The 19,721-nt window shown below is 44.7% G+C and overlaps 1 protein-coding gene across 1 annotated transcript in view; it reads right to left on the minus strand.

Moving 5' to 3' along the window:
• Nucleotides 1–1,107: 1,107 nt before the first annotated feature.
• Nucleotides 1,108–19,721, minus strand: part of LOC126252499 (uncharacterized) — a 93,571-nt gene continuing 74,957 nt past the window's right edge. The window contains exon 2 of the mRNA XM_049953394.1: nucleotides 1,108–1,434. Within this exon, the coding sequence (XP_049809351.1) occupies nucleotides 1,108–1,434 (327 nt within the window). The remainder of the gene's footprint in view (nucleotides 1,435–19,721) is intronic.

The raw sequence follows: 19,721 nt of genomic DNA on the forward strand, positions 1-19,721 counted from the left end.
CAATGGGAACCGAAAACATTTGATCGCAAAGTCATAGATCAACCGATTCCTCCACAGGAAAACAGATCTGATATATTCTATACGATACTGGTGACGGCATGTGCGTCACATGACAGGAATATGTTGTCGACCCACCTAACTTGTACAATTGGCGAATGGGTAAAAAGATTCTTCTACCTTGCCCGATTTAGGTTTTCTTGTGGATGTGATAATTACTCCCAAAAAAGTGATGAAAACATAAGAGTTTCTCACATAAACTGAAAATAAAAAATTAAACTTTTCACTCGAGGGAAGACTTGAACCTAGGACCTCTTGTTTCGTAGTTGCTCTCGCTAACCACGGGACCACGGCGCTCCTGTAGTCCCATTGCCCTTGATGTTGCCTATCTTCGCATGGACTACTAAGTTTGTATATTCTACTAATTTTTTTTCGTAGTTCCACACAATTTCTTCCTGTTTTCTCGATTGATACGTGTTCAGTTTTTCAAGGCCTATCCACTGTGCCAACTTATAACTAAATCTGAGGGGGGTGCGATGGGGAGGTTCCCTTGTGAGCAGCATACATAGCACACGCCCGTTGGGCATTTTGATCACAACAACCATACATCAACACGATATCGACCTTTTCCGCAATTGGTAAACGGTCCATTTTAACACGGGTAATGTATCGCGAAGCAAATACCGTCCGCACTGGCGGAATGTTACATGATACGACGTACTTATACGTTTGTGACTATTACAGCGCCATCTCTCACCAAGCGAAAAAGTGGTCCAACTAAAACATTCGTGTTTTTTGAGGTACTACACGAATATGTAATAAAAATGGTGGTTGCTATTAAAAAAAATGCAGTTGATATCCGTTTGAACTATGGCAGCGCCATCTAGCGGGCCAACCATAGCGCCATCTGGTTTCCCCCTTGAAGCTAGACGATTTTCGTTCTTTGTAGTTTTTTGATTTGATGCTTATTTCGTGAGATATTTGGCCCGGTGACTATCAATGGACCACCCTGTAGAGTAACATGGAGAGCTGCATCAACCAGTCTTCGTGCTGAAGACCAAATAACACATTATTAGAAAAATACTGCTGTATGTTTGGGTGGAAAATTCGTCAAGAATTTTGGCAGGAATATCGCCGAACAGCGAGTTTGAGCAGTGGCGTATCCAAAGCAGCAGTGGTGTGGCCCTGCCCGGCCCGTGCTGTAGGCAGATACGGCGGGCAGACGACACTTGGCGTGCGTTTCGCTGAGTGCGCAGGCGGCCCGGCCGCCGCCGCCGCCGCCGCCGCCGTGGCACACGAGTCGTTGGCCGGCGAGCGTTCACCCTCCCACGCGCCGCCGCAGCCTGCCTCCGCCGCTCTGGGAAGAGCAGGCTCGGGCGCCCACGCCGCCGTCTTCCTCGTTCCGCGCCACGAGCGCTCCGCCGGACGCGCGGCTCCCTGCACGCACTCTCACTTTCAGCGCGCGTCTCCGCGCACATACGTATTCCGCGCGCACAGCTGTTTACTGACCGTAACAACAACAAACGCAAATCGATATGACAGACGTAGGGGATCCAGTCAGAGTTAAACACAGCTTTGAAAGACTTGTGATCAAATGAGACAGGGAGCATATCTAAAGCTGTCGGCACACGGACCGTGCTGTCGAACCTTAACGCTGAGCGTGCCAAGTTCAGCGTGCTGCTGAACGCTCAGGAACGAAGCGACTTGTGCATACGGTACGTGGGCCCCAGCGTGGTATTCGCGATCGCAACGCACTCCGGCGGCAGTTGAGGGAAGTTTCTAGTTCGTAAATCACACTGTTTACTCAACGGGCGTGCGTAAAATTCCCACGTTAGCCCTATTGAGCCGCGCGGGATTAGCCGAGCGGTCTGAGGCGCTGCAGTCATGGACTGTGCGGCTGGTCCCGGCGGAGTTTCGAGTCCTCCCTCGCGCATGGGTGTGTGTGTGTTTGTCCTTAGGATATTTAGGTTAAGTAGTGTGTAAGCTTAGGGACTGATGACCTTAGCAGTTAAGTCCCACAAGATTTCAAACATATTTGAACATTTTTAGCCCTATTACAACGCACATTTCCTCCTTCGTTCACGAAAAGGGAAGTACCATTTCCAATCAATAAGGACACAGGCTTATAAAAGTTCCATTACAAACAGCGCGGTACAAATTTGGAATACTTCTCGGCATAAGATAAACATTATTTCATCATTCCCACATGTTAGTAAAACCCCAAGGTCAGTCTTACTTGATCACTGTTCCTACCCAGTAGCAGAATCTTTGTAACATGTGAATTACGAAGAGTAAAAGAAAAGTGAGCAAATTATCTTTGTACAAGTAGAGCAAACTGTCCTCAAAAATAAACCACCCTTCAAAATGGGGTGAACTTATATTTACATAAGATCAAATATTACAGTATATACCTATATTGAACTAATAATAAAGTATCAGAACCTAATAAAAACGCGAATGTGAGGAAAAAAAATTTGGAAGTGTCAAGACGCGAACCACCGCCCCAACCAACCACTCAATTCAGAATAGTGACGCTACTCATTACGATTTTTTTTTCGTTTTGTTCGTTGTTGATCGTTGTGTTTGGTGGTTGCGAACGTCACATGACATCCGTTCAAGTTCGTTTTTTGATCCTTCCACTCAGTTTTTTTTATTTTATTTTTTATTGTTATTACAGAGGCCAACCGGCTCAATTTTTTTTTGTTGTTGATCTTATTTTGTTCTACATTCTTCGTTGAATTTGTTCGTGGCGGACGTCCGAAGACACTCGTTCCGGTTGTTCGTTGATCCGTTCACTCAGTTTCTTTTTTATTACAGAGGGTAGTTAAACCCTGTGACCGAACACGCTGAGCTTACGTCCCGTCTTTATTTTTTTATTTTTTATTTTTTTTATCTGCTCGGGGCAGACGTCGCAAGACACCCGTTTCAGTTCGTCGTTGACCCATTAACTCAGTTTTTTTATTACAGAGGGCAGCTAACCCTCTGACCGAACACACTGAGTTACCGTGCCGGCTACGATAAATCAACAACCCACACATTGCATCTAATCATATTATGCTACCCCTTGCTGAAAACCTTAATCGTAGATATGTTACTAAATGAAATTTAATTATAACAAATTGTACCAAGAACAATGCGTTTTGGGTGGATATTCGGTGTGGTAGCTGCCTTCAAACAGCCTGCTCTCATAATACGCAAATTACAATAATTCTTTTGCCACGAATATGATGTTTCTCATTATTTTATTGGAACGAATCACACAGTTAACAACGGGTTTTCGTATGATTCTCAATTTGCTGGTGTTCAGAAACGGCATATATACATATAGGCTTGAACTGAATGCCAATATGGCGCCTCACAACACTGTACTGAGGGGAGACGGCGTGCGTGTGACGTAGGTGACGTTGTGCCATCTCATTGGTCAGCGCTCAGACGCACGCTCAGAATATCTGACATGGCAGATATTGCTCTGCTATTCCACGCTATGACGTCAGAAACTCGGCACGCTCAATGCTCGAATGCACGGTCCTTGTGCCGACGGCTTAACGTTCCTTGGGAATTATCAGTGATAAAATCACCAGTGGTAAAACGCCCGTATCGTAGCACAGAAAAGGCCAAGAATTTTTTTTTTTTTTAGATTGTGACAGAAAAGTGGGGAAACAGCTGCCACAATCCTCATTCTAGATACCTCAACAAAAATGTTAGTACTCGAACATATTTGTTCTCTTTTAACACTGAACATTCTGTATGCTTTTACCCAGTCCCTCTAGCAGTTTAGTCTTCGTACTCAGCCGGCCGCGGTGGATTCGCGGTTCTAGGCGCGCAGTCCGGAACCGTGCGACTGCTACGGTCGCAGGTTCGCATCCTGCCTCGGGCATGGATGTGTGTGATGTCCTTAGGTTAGTTAGGTTTAAGTAGTTCTAAGTTCTAGGGGACTGATGACCACAGCAGTTGAGTCCCATAGTGCTCAGAGCCATTTGAACCATTTCTTCGTACTCAGCATCTCCCTGTCACTGGCACTGTCTACATACACTTACGTCATGGGACACCTCCTAATATCGTGTCGGATTTCCTTTTGCCCGGAGTAGTGCAGCAATTCGACGTGGCATGGACTCAGCAATACTGAAGTGCACTGCAGAAAAAAATGTTCAAATGTGTGTGAAATGGTATGGAACTTAACTGCTAACGTCGTCAGTCCCTAAGCTTACACAGTACTTAACGTAAATTATCCTAAGGACAAAAACACACACAACCATGCTTGAGGAAGGACTCGAACCTCCGCCGGGACCAGCCGCACAGTGCATGACTGTAGCGCCCCAAACCACTCGGATAATCCCGCTCAGCGCACTGCAGAAATGTTGGGGTTTGCTACCTCTATAGCTGAATTGCGAAAGAGTTGCTGGTGCAAGATTTTGTGCACGAAATGGCCTCTTGACAGTGTCCAACATATTTCCGATGGGATTGTTGGGGAACTGGGTGGCCAAATGATTCGCTCGAACTGTCCAGAAGGTTCTTCAAACCAATCGCGAACAACTGTGGCCGGCGACATGGCGCATCGTAATCCATTAAATTCCATAGTTTTTTTTTAATCATGAAATCCACGAATGGCTGCGTAATCACTTCCAGTCGGGTTCATTTGGACCAGAAGACCCAGTCCATACCATATAAACACAGCCCAGTCGTCTAGGGTCCAACGGGTATGATCACGGGTCCAAGAGGGACGCTGCAGGCGATGTCGTGCTCTTAGTAAAAGCACTCGCGTTCGTCGTCTGCTGCCGTAGTCCATAAATACCATACTTCGCCGCATTGTACTTAAGGATACTCCATCGTACGTTCCACATCGATTTCTGCGGTTATTTCACGCAGTCTTTGTGGTGTCACCGCCAGACACCACACTTGCTAGGTGGTAGCTTTAAATCGGCCGCGGTCCATTAGTACATGTCGGACCCGCGTGTCGCCACTGACAGTGATCGCAGACCGAGCGCCACCACACGGCAGGTCTCGAGAGACTTACTAGCACTCGCCCCCGTTGTACGGACGACGTAGCTAGCGATGCACACTGACGAAGCCTCGCTCATTTGCAGAGCAGATAGTTAGAATAGCCTTCAGCTAACTCAATGCCTACGACCTAGCAAGGCGCCATTAGCATTACATAGCTTTTATCTAAAGAGTCTCACTTGTATCGTCAAGAGCGATGTACCACAAGGATGGATTAAAGTTAAGTATTCCAGGAGCTGCGTACTTTTCTTTATAGCATTCATTACGTATCCTGTTTCAGACCTATCTACTAGCCTGCGTGAGTTAACGCGTGCCTTTCGGCTACTTCAGAGTGGCGTGGCTGTCTTGTTACGCCACAACAGTGTTGCTTGTATGTTAGCACTGGCAACTCCTACAAAACGCCACTGCTCTCGATCGTTAAGCGAAGGCCGCCGGCCACTGCGTTGACCGTTGTAAGAGGCAATGCTTGAAATGAAATGTGGAGTTCTCGGCACACTCTTGTCACTGTGGATCTCGGAATACTGAATTTCCTAACGATTTCCGAAATGGAATGTCCCATGCGTTTAGCTCCAACTACAATTCCTCGTTCAAAGTCTGTTAATTCCCGTCGTGGGAGATAATGACATCGGAAACCTTTCCACAGGAATCACCTGAGATGAAATGACAGGCTCACCAATGCACTGCCCGTTTGTAGCTTGTGTACGCTATATTATGACCATCTCAATATGTGCGTATCGCTGTCCCATTTTTTTCCACTTCAGTGTATGTCTCTGTCCCACTGTCTCCTTTTCCTCCCATTGATTTACGACATATCCCACTGCCACTGACTACTCTCTCATTTACACTGTCTCCATTTATCTTTCTTTCCCACTGCCACTGTCACCACCACAAAAAAATGGTTCAAATGGCTCTGAGCACTATGGGACTCAACTGCTGTGGTCATAAGTCCCCTAGAACTTTGAACTACTTAAACCTAACTAACCTAAGGACAGCACACAACACCCAGCCATCACGAGGCAGAGAAAATCCCTGACCCCGCCGGGAATCGAACCCGGGAACCCGGGCGTGGGAAGCGAGAACGCTACCGCACGACCACGAGATGCGGGCTGTCACCACCACATCTCGGCGTCTCAAAACTTCTAGGAGGTCTAACTTAATTTTTTTCTCTATAATCACATGTTCAGAATTTCGGTCTAAAATGCGCCCTCACCTGTATCTACGAGTTAAACCTCGTTGGTCTGTTAGTGTGCAGATGCAAGACCTACGTGTGGTCTCCACTCACCTGTATTTTGTATTTCCACTGTCTCCTCTCTCTCTCTCTCTCTTTTTCTCCCACTGATTCTGTCTCCATCCATCTCTCTTTCTCTTTTACTACCACTGACCGTCAACATTTCCTGACGTTTAATACTCACTGCTATTGACTTCACCGTCTCCCTCTGTCCCTTTGATTGCCACTTTATCTCCCACCATCACTATGTCCTCTCTTCTCTCTCTTCCACCGTCGCTGCCTCTCTGCTACTCCTTCTCAAAACGTACAGACCGCCTGATTACCTGAGTGGTAACGTGTTTGCCTACCATGCAGCAGCCCCGGATTCGATTCCCGGCCTGATTGGACATTACCTCCGCTCATGCGCTGGGTGTTATATTGCCCTCATCACCGTCTCATCATCACCGATACGCAAGTCTCCTAACGTGACGTCACCTGAAATAAGACTGGCAACTCAGCGGCCGAACTTCCCCGGATGGGGCCTCCCGACTTACAATGCCACACATGTTCACGTGAGCATTTTTCCTCTGGTTCCCTTCTTTTGTCTACTGCACCAGGTTGTGCTACTTATACAAAACGAATGCTACAGGTAAGTAAAATTTTGACCGTTTATTTATACACTTAGACACACTTGTATACTTTGAAACTTAAAAGCTACAGATAAGTACGTATAAAAGAAGGCTAACATAAAGTCGTTTGCTTTACAATTTTTTCTGTATACTTGTTCATTAATCGCAATTCATTGAAAATGATACGTATCTTAAAAGAGTAAAAATTGTATTAAAAACATAATTCTGAATTTTCAGTCTTTCCAGTTTTACATAATTTTTAGAAGCCATTTTAAGTTATTTTCAGGCATATACACACCGTTTTTGGCCCGTTCTTTTGTCACTGCAGTTCCACTTAGCGTATTTTTGTTTAGGCATGAAGTTCTCATTGTTATAGAGAGACGGTGGTTCATAATGTTTAATTGGTGAAAACTGCTGCCTAGAAACATAGTTTGGTGGCCCCAGAACCCTTGCGATGACCCTGGAATCCTTGCCATGTTTTCACCACGTCAGTTAGAACTACATTTACGCCCCCAGACCGGATATCACGTGCATCTCTTTATATCAGTAACGGAATATCGGAAAAAGGTATCAATATTCCCCGAGAAATTCATCGTAAGATCATGTAAAAATTTCGCTGATTTTCCATGAGAAGAAATTATGCACCTGGCCGTCTTCCCAACTGAGACTTCAGGTATCCAAAAATCATATATCTTGGTAGTGGATATGCATTTTCGAAAACGAGAGAATTGAGTTTCCAGATGAATGTCTAACGAATGTACTCTTAAAATGTGAGCCACTTGCTACGATTAATTATTTAGAGAATTGCGGCCCAAGGTGTAATGACGGCAAAAACCGGTTTTCACAATTTTCTGTGTAGGTACGGTAACTTCGAACTTCTCTATCCTGGTAACGGATAATGATATCGAAAGAAGTTTCAACGTTCCCCGACAATATCATCTTAAGAACATATGGTAAAAAATTCGACTACCTGCCATGAATAGAAAAACCAGCCATCCCAACAACTGGTACTTTCTTCATGGCCAAATGTCGTATTTTTTCGGGGTTTTCTCAGGAACCCGCCCATGAACAAATTGTGCTTTTATAAGCCGCGTTATGTCTAACTTAGATCACAACTAATGCAAAAGAACCAACCGATTTTCTCAATTTGGCTTGGCTGGAGGAGGCGAGTAATGTTTAAATTTTGACCCTGACCTGTAGGCTAGCTACAGTACGCCCGTTCTTCCGACAGGTATACAAACGGTCGCTAGGCCAAAAGCTATCCACAGCACTTGGCCGCTTATCTCTGTGATCAATAGGTCCCGAGATATGACGCGTTTTCACGAGCCACTTTTTGGAACATTGGCACCGTTCACCGACCAATTGGAGAAGTGAAACCTAGACCACTACTCAATGCCATGAATCCTCTGCTGCAACTAGCTCGTTTGCCTGTTCAGAGACGAAGGAGCCTTGAGTCTTGATGGTGATAACTAGTTTCGGAAGAGACGTGGATTTTGGGAAGTGGAATGTACTGGATTATTACTGGTTGTCAAAGAAATAACTTTAAACACTTTATTTGACACTCAGCAGCCCAACATAAGTACAGCACTACTGAAAAGTTTAGCCGTTCTCTACCACGTCACTATTACTGCCCATAACTTTTAATGAATTTAATTTGATACCTTACATAGTGCACTAACCTTGGACTACGCAGATGCATGAGAAACTACTAAACCTCACTACACAACTGCCATCACATAAAACTAGCAAACTTCACATACACAAAAACCTTTTCATAATGAAAAATTTATTGAACTGATTTATCTGTCTTTTTTAAAATATGGAAGTTGAAAATATTTTTAAGAAATGAACTCAAAACAAACACATTTATTGTTACTATACAACAGAATATTCGATAATGATTTTTGTTACTGATAGGCTTATGCCCAATGTCAATACATACATATACATTCTGCCTTTAGCCTTAACTTATGCAATAAAAAATTAAAAAGCACTCCGTCTTCAGGACACGAGTGGCCACCGGGACCATCCGACCACCGTGTCATCCTCAATGGAGGATACGGATAGGAGGGGCGTGGGATCAGCACACCGCTCTCACGGTCGTTATGATGGTATTCTTGACCGAAGCCGAAACTATTCTGTCGAGTAGCTCCTCAATTGGCATCACGAGGCTGAGTGCACCCCGAAAAATGGCAACAGTGCATGGGGGCCTGGATGGTCACCCATCCAAGTGGCGACCACACCCGACAGCGCTTAACATCGGTGATCTCACGGGAACCGGTGTATCTACTGCGGCAAGGCAGTTGCCCAATAAAACATTAACGTGGCCTATTAATACCTACCGCCGGCCGGGGTGGCCGAGCGGTTCCAGGCGCTACAGTCTGGAACCGCGCGACCGCTACGCTCGCAGGTTCGAATCCTGCCTCGGGCATGGGTGTGTGTATTGTCCTTAGGTTAGTTAGGTTTAAGTAGTTCTAAGTTCTAGGGGACTGATGACCTAAGAATTAAGTCCCATAGTGCTCAGAGACATTTTTTATTAATATCTACCTTCCCTTTTCGATCGGTCAGGTTCCCGACGGTTCTAGTTTCGTTTCTCTCTGATCTTAGCATTAACGAGGCATAGTAGTGGAAAGAACCAATGTTCAGAGTAAGTCACCTTACTACCTGTTAATTATTATTAGATCGAGCGCCTTAATTCTTTGTCAGCTATGTTACTTTTATACGAAAACAAGCCCGTAATCCAATCAGTTATGTTCTCGAACGTCCATATTCCTACTAGCGTTGTGTAACAGCGATACGCTTGCTTTAAATCTTCAGAACGCCTTAAGAAAGATTCCCATGGTTAACATACCGTTTGATTACGCAGACTAGTCGATCACCGCTGCAGTGCTCATCATTCATGGTGGATGCATTCCGAATCCATGCACTGTAGCATAGACCGGTGACCACAGTCACTTCCAGACCTTCACCTCTCATGGACTACCCGTCTCTGTCTAACTCAGTGACTGTCCTCCACCTCTTAATCTGTCCAGCGATTGTATATTATGCAGTCATATTAATGTGGCCACCTGTCAAAAGCCTGAGTAACCACCTTTTGCTGCCGGACCGCTGTGACACGTGCAGAAAGGGAATCAATGACGTTCTGAAAGGTACCGAAAGAGATCTGGAGCCATGCCGAATTCCAGTGCCGCAGCTACCTGCGCTAGGTTTCTCGGTTGAGTATTCATGGCGCGAACAGCCTGATTGAGGAGGTCTCACAGATTCTCGATTGGATTTAAGTCCGGAGAATTTGTGGCCAGCGCATTACGCTAAACTAATCCTGATGCTCATCGAAGCCGCGCACGTACACTGCGAGCCGTGTCACACGTTGCGTTGTTCTGCTGGTAGATGCCATCGTGCCGGAGAACAACATACTGCACGTGGGGATGGACATGCTCTCCAAGGATAGATGCCTACTTGTATTGATTCGTTGTGGCTTCCAGAATTACGAAGTCTCCCAAGGAATGTGTTCCACCCTGGACCGTCCAGCGATTGTCGAAGAGTGTTTACTTTCAGACGTTTCACACCAAACACACCAACGACCATCTGTTCGATGGTGCATAAAACGTGGTTCACCCGGAAAGGCCACTTCTTGCCACTCAATGGACGTCCAGTTGCGATATTTAGGTGCAAATTCCAGCTTCCGTCGCCGGTGAACAGGAGTCAGCATGGGTGCATGACCCAGGCGTCTGCTGAGAAGACCCATATGCAGCAACGTTCGCTGAAAGGCCGTTGAAGAGCACGGTTGGTAGACATTTGGTTCATCTGGGCAGTGAGTTGCTCACGTCTATTCGGTCTTACACATCTCCGCAGGTGACGTTCACTCCTTTCATGTACGTCGTGGTGCACTATTGTTGTCTCGGTGCTGATTTTGGGTAGCGTCATTTTGCCCACTCTAACCATGACGGAGACCTAACAGTTTAGACACTGATGGTAGTCTCTTGTTTGGGCGGTCAGTTACTCAACAGTTGCACGCCTATTCGCCCACACACTTCTCTGCAGTCGGCGTTCACCCCTGCTATCTGCGACTGGTTGTGGACCGCAGTTGCGTCGGCGCCGGTTTTGGGTAGTGCCACTTTGCCGGGCACAATTTGTATCAACGGCAACACGTAAACAGTTTACAAACGGAAATTGTTCCATAACCATACAGAATTCGAATTGGCCGGCCGGGGTGGCCGAGCGGTTCTAGGCGCTACAGTCTGGAACCGCGCGACCGCTACGGTCGCAGGTTCGAATCCTGCCTCGGGGACGGATGTGTGTGATGTCCTTAGGTTAATTAGTTTTAAGTAGTTCTAAGTTCTAGGGGACTGATGACCTCGGAAGTTAAGTCCCATAGTGCTCAGAGCCATTTTTTTAGAATTCGAATTGCAATAAGCCTTTCATGATGATGATAAACAAGGACGTGTAGAGATACGTGAATTCATTATAGGCATGGAGATGTAAGATAACAAAAGTTCTTCACGTTTTGTGTTTAGAGAAGAGGCTATGTTCCTTTTAAGTGGAAAAGTGAACCATTGCAGCGTACTAACATGGGGAACGCAAAGGCCACATACCGTAGCCAAGCACGAGGGAACTTCTCCAAAGCTTTGTGTGATTTGTGACTTTCCCGAGAATCTATTTGTGGTCCGTACCTTTTTGCAGAAATGGCGGTTCCAGGAATCACGTACTCGGATATTTTACAGGTCTCAGTATTTTCACAATTGTTAGAACACGCCGAAAATTTTATTTGTCCACATGACGGAACACTATGCACTGCTCCGCATGTAAGAGCGGTTCTTAACATCGAGCTATCTCAGCATTGGATCGATCGTAATTGGCATACGGATCGCCGAAGGTCTCCTTATCTCAAGGTAACCTTTTCTTTTTTTTTTTTTTGTCAGACTGTAGAAGACTGTAATTACATGCACCCTTTTTCAACAACTTTGGTTGAAACGCGGTGCCGCATAGCGAATGCAACGAATGCACTAACTCAAGACATGCTCGCAAAAGTATGAGACGAGTGTGACTATCGTCTAGGTGTGTACCTTGGCCCTGGTCAAGGGTACCGTGACTATTTGTGAAAGGTAGGAAACAATTTTGATCCTAAAAGTAATCGTAAGAAATACCCCAACATTATACGTGCCTGCCTGTAACTGATATACTCTTCTCAACTGTGGTGGTTCTGCTCAAAATAAATAAAAAAATTTAACTCGAAGTTTCTATTTTCATTGGAGTAGAAGAAATCGATCGAATTTTTCGGAAATACGGTTTTGTATGGTAGCTTCCATTGTTTTGAAGTTCTTCTAGTACTCAAAAGATCTTAAATTCTCCTTGGATTTTTCCATTTCGGGTGTGATCCAGCCTCTTACAAGTGTTCCTTTCCTTCCAAACAATTTCTGCTGCTTGAATCCTGCTTCTGTCGCTAGCCTTTCGCAACCTTACTTTACTGCCATACAGAAAAGTTGCGAAAGCCATTACGTTGAAAAAGTCAACCGAGTCTCTGTATGGTAGGTTTTCCATATAGTTCAACTGACAGAGCCACACTCACCCGAGAAACGAATCACTTTCCTCTCGATATCTCGGTCGTATTCTTAATTGACACGCCGACTGAGTAATTAAAATCTGACATTTGTTAGAGGCAGAACCCATATTAGTATATTTTTTGATACAATTTATTTTCGCTTAAAGATCGTAGATTTAGTTTTAGGTTTCGAGGTGCCCCAGTTCCTCTTTTTTTTTCTTTTGTTTCTATGTTATGCTGAAGGTGGACTGCTTTTCGCATATTCAGAGGAGGCGATAGCAGCTTGGTCATCGACAAAACGTAAGGTATTAAGAGCATTATGCTTTTGGATCTGAAACCTGCTGGATTTGAAGAAAATCAGTTTTGTAGCCATCACCTGTACACATTCAACTTATGTATATGTTGTCAAGAAGAACTAGCAATCCTGCAGTAGTTGCACACTACAGAAACTACTCAAAATTACTAAGAAAAGTTATTAAAAAAACAAGGAATTTAGTGAAACGAGAGACGTCAGGTAAATCACTCCGTTTCCACATTACGACAACCATTGCACTCTTTCTGGCGTCCCCCCGACACGCTTTATATATCCTTCACTGCTAGTGCTGCCACCTGCCGTCTGTGAATGGTTATTGTTGCACCGCGTAGTTCCCGTGAAAATTATTTTTGTTGGTTACCTCAGCTCAGGGTCCATAAATCCTGAATATGGCTTGCAGGGTATATTGACCTTATGCAGCATAGAAGGTCCCTAGTGTAACTGATCCACGTGACAGCGTCAGGGAAAAGTTGAAAAAACCGGGGCTTGTATATGCCAGAAAATAGGCCGTGAAAGCCTACTTATTAAATTTTAGTAACCAAAATTGTGGAATATTACAATCGTCTACGTACCGCTTCGGTAGGGATCCCAAAAAAAAGATTCGACTAATTACGGCACGCTCATGGGCACTGATGCACAAATTCTTCTCGACTGTATAGGCAAATGAAACGAAGAAAAGGAATATTAGGATTTAACACGTTCTGTCGACATCACGGTCGATAAAGATGGAACACAAGCTCGGGTTACTAAAAGAAATCGACCATGCCCTTTTCAAAGGAACCATCCAGGCATTTGCTTGGAGCGGTTCAGGGAAACCTCGAGAAACCTAAATCTGGATGGCCGGATGGAGACTTCCACCGTCGTTCTCCCGAATGCGAGTCCAGTCTGCTAACCATTGCACCACGTCGCTCGGCGCGAATGAGAGGGAAAGGAACTCTTAAGCGAGGTACCGTGGAAAGAAACCTCTGATACGCACATCAGAGGTTTTATAGAGTATGGTTACAGCTGTAGCACCGAATAACGTCTTTGTAATGTAAATTATTTTTGGATTGGGTCGTTTGCCTCGCTTTAACTCGTAAGAAGACACGACTCTGACACGGCAGAACACAAGGAAAGCAAAGGAAAGACACGGATTTTTGTTCGATGGCTCTACGATGAATTCTAGTTAACAGAGGGGCTAACTGAGCCTCAAGCTGGGTATAGAGTGTGGTGGGCATTCCATCGGTTCCTGGGCTAGTCGCCAGTGGTGGCGTAGTATTTATTGCACGAAAGAATTCGACATACCTAGCGAGGTTATCACTTATTCCGAATGTGAATTAAGCAGGGGGAAGTTAAGCATTAAAGATCGGTCAAAAATGATAAACGGGTAGTTCTATTGACTGGTTTGATCAGGAGCTGTAGTGATAGAGCACTTCAGAGAGATCTTGCTAAATGCGCTACTCGCCATTAAAATGGCTGCACCACGAAGATGACGTGCTACAGACGCGAAATTTAACCGACAGGAAGAAAATGCTGTGATATGCAAATAATTAGCTTTTCAGAGCATTCAAACAAGATTGGCGCCGATGGCGACACCTACAACGTGCTGACATCAGGAAAGTTTCCAACCAATTTCTCATACTCAAACAGCAGTTGACCGGCGTTGTCTGGTGAAACGTTGTTGTGATGCCTCGTGTAAGGAGGAGAAATGCGTACCATCACGTTTCCGACTTTGATAAAGGTCGGATTGTAGCCTATCGCGATTGCGGTTTATCGTATCGCAACACTGCTGCTCTCGTTGGTCGAGATACAATGACTGATAGCAGAATATGGAATCGGTGGGTTCAGGAGGGTAATACGGAACGCCGTGCTGGATCCCAACGGCCTCGCATCACTAGCAGTCGAGATGACAGGAATCTTATTCGCATCGCTGTAACGGATCGTGCTGCCGCGTCTCGATCCCTGGGTCAACAGATGGGGACGTTTGCAAGACAACCACCATCTGCACGAACAGTTCGACGACGTTTACAGCAGCATAGACTATCAGCTCGGAGACCACGGCTGCGGTTACCCTTGACGCTGCATCACAGACAGGAGCGCCTGCGATGGTGTACTCAACGACGAACCTGGATGCACAAATGGAAAAACGTCATTTTTCGGATGAATCCAGGTTCTGTTTACAGCATCATGATGGTTGCATCCGTGTTTGGCGACATCGCGGTGAACGCACATTGGAAGCATGTATTCGTCATCACCCGGCGTGATAGTATGAGGTGCCATTGGTTACACGTCTCGGTCACCTCTTGTTCACACTGACGGCACTTTGAGTAGTGGACGTTACATTTCAGATGTGTTACGACCCGTGGCTCTACCCTTCACTCGATCCCTGCGAAACCCTACATTTCAGCACGATAATGTACGACCGCATGTTGCAGGTCCTGTACGGACCATTCTGGATACAAATAATGTTCGACTGCTGCCCTGGCCAGCACGTTCTTCAGATCTCTCACCAATTGAAAACGTCTGGTCAATGGTGGCCGAGCAACTGGCTCGTCACAATACGCCAGTCACTACTCTTGATGAACTGTGGTATTGTGTTGAAGCTGCATGGGCAGCTGTACCTGTACACGCCATCCAAGCTCTGTTTGACTCAATGCCCAGGCGTATCAAGGCCGTTATTACGGCCAGAGGTGGTTGTTCTGGGTACTGATTTCTCAGGGTCAATGCACCCAAATTGCGTGAAAATGTAATCACATGTCAGTTCTAGTATAATATATTTGTCCACTGAATACCCGTTTATCATCTACATTTCTTCTTGGTGTAGCAATTTTAATGGCCATTAGTGTATCATTAACAATCACAAATGTTGATTATTTACATTACTTAACTTTTCACAGTTGATGAGCTATTTTTTATGTTTAACTACAAACGAGTTGTTTCTCGAAAGTGATAACCTTCCTACCAATGTATTTGTGAAATTCATATTCGTAAATAAACATTGACGTACAAGGATTTCAGTAGCTACAACATTTAACGTAGATAAAATATACATCTAACAAGGCCGCAGTGTTACGTTAAATACAGAATAATATTTTCAAATTATGTTATAGCTACAGCCTAGACAATATTTTACATGTATGATACACATTATATTATTCTACAGTCCATCACGAGTAATATATTAACAACAGAAGAGATCACTTACACAGTAAGATTAGAAAATGAACAAATGTTTGCATACATTGATCAATACGTCCACGTTACTAAAAAATATCCTTTTCAGTTTCTGGCTTGGTTTCCTTCATTGGGTCACTGTCTGCAGTTGTGTTATGTTCTGAAATGCAGCTTCGTTTCCTGCTGTTACACGAAAAAGGGTGAAATTCTCCGCCAAATAAACATACGATTGTGTAGGCACATTCCTATTAGGTCAATGCAGTCTTCTCTGCTGTTGCTTTTTGGCAGCTTCTAAATAACCACCAACAATTCACTAGCTGACAAATGTATCATTATATCACATCATATGAGAAACAGCACCTAGCGTGTGTTTAAGAGAACAGTACCAAGTAAACTAAACAGTAACCCGCCCGGTTAGCCGCGCGGTCTAACGCACTGCTTTCCTGGCGGGAAGGCGTGCCGTTCCCCGGCACGAATCCGCGCGGTGGAGTAGTGTCGAGGACCGGTGTGCCGGCCAGTCTGTGGATGGTTTTTAAGGCGGTTTCCCATCTGCCTCGGTGAATGCGGGCTGGTTCCCCTTATTCTGCCTCAGTTACACTATGTCGGCGATTGCTGCGCAAACACTGTCTCCAGGTACGTGTACACGACAATTACCACCCAAACAGTTGGGGTTTCTCAAGTCTGGTGTGAGACGGGGGGGCATTCCACTTGGTGCCTGGTGCCGAACCCTGGGTTCGGTGTGGGGCGGCGGTGGGGTGACTGGACTGCTGTAGCCTGTTGTAGGGTTGTGAACCACTGAGGGCTACGGCGGGGACGAAGCCTCTCCGTCGTTTCTAGCTCCCCAGTTCAATACAATACAAACTAAACAACTAAATTAAACTTCAGTGGATGTTTGATTAAAACCATTTAAATTACGTTGAGCATATTTTACTTTTGATCCCAATAAAAGCGCTTTCTTACCTGAATATCAAGAAAGGTGGAGCAACAGCATACGTCTCACATTAATGTCAATATGCACTGCTACAATAGCTAGCCAATGCCAGTTCCCCTCGAAGATCAACCAGCACAGACAGACTTGGTATCTACTCTCATACGATACGTAATTTTGATCTAACTTAAGAGTGCCTGTTTGCGGTAAGGTCACTTCTGACTGAAATAACTTGTGCTGATTCAAATTGACACATTGATTTAGTACATTTCAGTTTCTGATCTCGACCACAAATCGTATCCAACTGTTCCTCTGTATTATTAATTTCGAATCCTACGCTTCACACGTTACGTGCACCTTGCCATACTTGACAAAATTTCTTTCGTTTATGATTTTTCCTTGATGGGTACCAGTGCGCCAGTATATGCACATGTGAAATGCATCTTGTGGGAAATAGGAAACAGAAGTGAAGCTACAGCTGAATAAATGATCGAATGTGCTGTCCTCAAGGCGTGTCACACTCCACTTTACGCTACGTGTCCCCATTAGCGACCTGTACTGTAAATCTCTGGGCTGACTGCGAACTCGTCCACCGTGTGCCGCAGTTAAGCTGTTAGTCTCGGCGTGAAGTTAACAGAGATCTAGCACATTATAATTTAATGTACGTACATAGAACTCTAACGTCAGTTAATTATGCTGCGACATTATGAAACACTAAAACAATTATAAAACTGCCTTTTTCTTCAAAACTGCAGCGATCCGCTTCAGGGCGACTCAAATGAGTTTACCTGCCATGAAGAAGATCGCTGGAAACACTGTCGGAACGTCCGTCTTGCAGTAGCTTTTTAGCGTTTCACAATAAGACGGTTTAGCACACAAAATATTTTTGTTCCAATTTTAAATTAAATTTTTTAAAGTTTGACTCTCAATAAATGCAGAACCCCGAGAAAACTCGTGGTAAGTTCACCACAAGTTCTAAAAAAAACCTTACAAAAAGTCAGCTACGTAATCCAGAGGACATTCCTTTCGAAATTAGACGAAGCGCTGAAGCGTGTGTGTGCTGTACACCGAGAGTGTTTCCTGAACAGATGCAGAAAAATACGGGTTTCATTTGTAAGTTCCAGGTGACAGGCAGTTACAGATACACAAATACACAAAATATTGGACGCAGTTAGCACCCGAAAGAATTTGTTTTTCACTTTAAAAAGTACAACTTATTGTATCTTCTTTGTTTGGTAAACGTTGGCATTTAAATGAGTTTCCGATGCTCCATAGCTGAAATTTTCTTTTGGTGAAATTTTAGGAATGATAGACGTAGACGAAATAAGCAAAGAAGAAACAAATACCTCAAATCATGAGTTTGAAATCAACGTGCACGATGCTTCAGTTTTCTCGACTTTCCTGTTGCAAGTGTTTTCCCAATTACTGATACATTGTCTGATATAAGGAATTATGAAATACAGATCGTGACGTTCACCATCCTGTTAATTAAGTGAATGAATTCAAAGAAATGATGCTGTGCAACTACTATTCAATTTCAAGAAGTGTGGGAACATGTCAGTCGCGAACTAAATGCAGATGAACTAACCCGCCGTGAAATTCTTGATAGAATGAGAGGACGGTTACACAGCTAGGGATCACGTATACTCCTGCAAAAATACTTCCAGAAATTGACATTTACCTGGTTGAGAAGCGATATGAACATAGGATGGTTCATTTCTGAGTGGTTTAGCTGAGAGGGTCTTTTCAGCATTAACATGTAGGTCTTAAAATCTTTATTAGCAGTCGACAGAATCTTCTACAGCGGTTGAAAACAGAACCTATGACCTGGTGATATAGACAAGTCCAATACAAAGAAAAAAAATTTGCTTCCTTGTGAACAAAACAATTTCACATTTTTAAACAAATACGAGGGTTGACCGAAAAGTAATGCCTCCACCTTCGTAACTCTTCAACAGTTGGCAGCATTGGTATGCGGCATGTACTGGCTTGTTCCGTAGCCTCTTCTCTACAGCTCCACATGGCGAGAAGCCTTAGCATTGAAGGCTTGTATTGTTAAAGTGTAAAGAACGGAACCCCGCGCAGACTGTCGGTCAATGCGATTTAAGCAACGTGCAGTCATTGAATTCCTGACAGCAGAAGGTGTCACCCCAGAGGAGGTTAATCAGAGAATGAAAGGAGTTTATGGTGATTGTGTTGATGTGAGTACTGTGCGTCGTTGGGCGAGTAAGTTTAAAGATGTTGAGGCGGGAACATCTGACCTGCGTGACAAACAAAGAGTTGGACGTCCTGTGACAGCAAGGACCAAGTTTCACAAGCAAAATGTTGACAGATTGATTCAGGACGATCGTCGTATCACTCGGGGAGAAATTGCAAGCACAATCGGCATTTCACAAGAACTTGTGCGTCACCTTATTGCTTTGCTTGGCTATCGGAAGATCTGTCCACGATGGGTACCCCGGATGCTGACTCCTGAAATGAAAGCGCACAAATTTGAAATTTGCTAGGAACTCCTCTCACGTTACGAGAATGAAGGTGACGCCTTTCCCCATTCAATTGTGACACCAGACGAAACGTGGGTGCACCACTACGACCCGGAGACGACACGTCGGTCTATGGAATACCGACACAAAGACTCGCCCCAAAAAAGAAATTCAAGACCCAGCCCTCAGCTGTATGGCCACAGTGTTCTGGGACGCAGAGGGTGTTATCCATGTTGATTTCCTTGATCGCGGAACAACAGTAAATTACATCACAACGATGCGAATTCTGAAACGACGGTTAACAAGGGTCCGAAAGGAAGAGGCAAATGTTTTCCTGCAGCATGGCAATGCCACCACAGCACAACTTCAGAGACTGAATCTCTCCACCGTACGGCATACTCCATACAGTCCAGATTTTGCACCGTCTGACTTCCATCTGTTCCCGATAATTAAATACGATCTGCGGGGACATCA

The sequence above is a fragment of the Schistocerca nitens genome, chromosome 4, assembly GCF_023898315.1.
Source record: "Schistocerca nitens isolate TAMUIC-IGC-003100 chromosome 4, iqSchNite1.1, whole genome shotgun sequence".
Taxonomy (NCBI): domain Eukaryota; kingdom Metazoa; phylum Arthropoda; class Insecta; order Orthoptera; family Acrididae; genus Schistocerca; species Schistocerca nitens.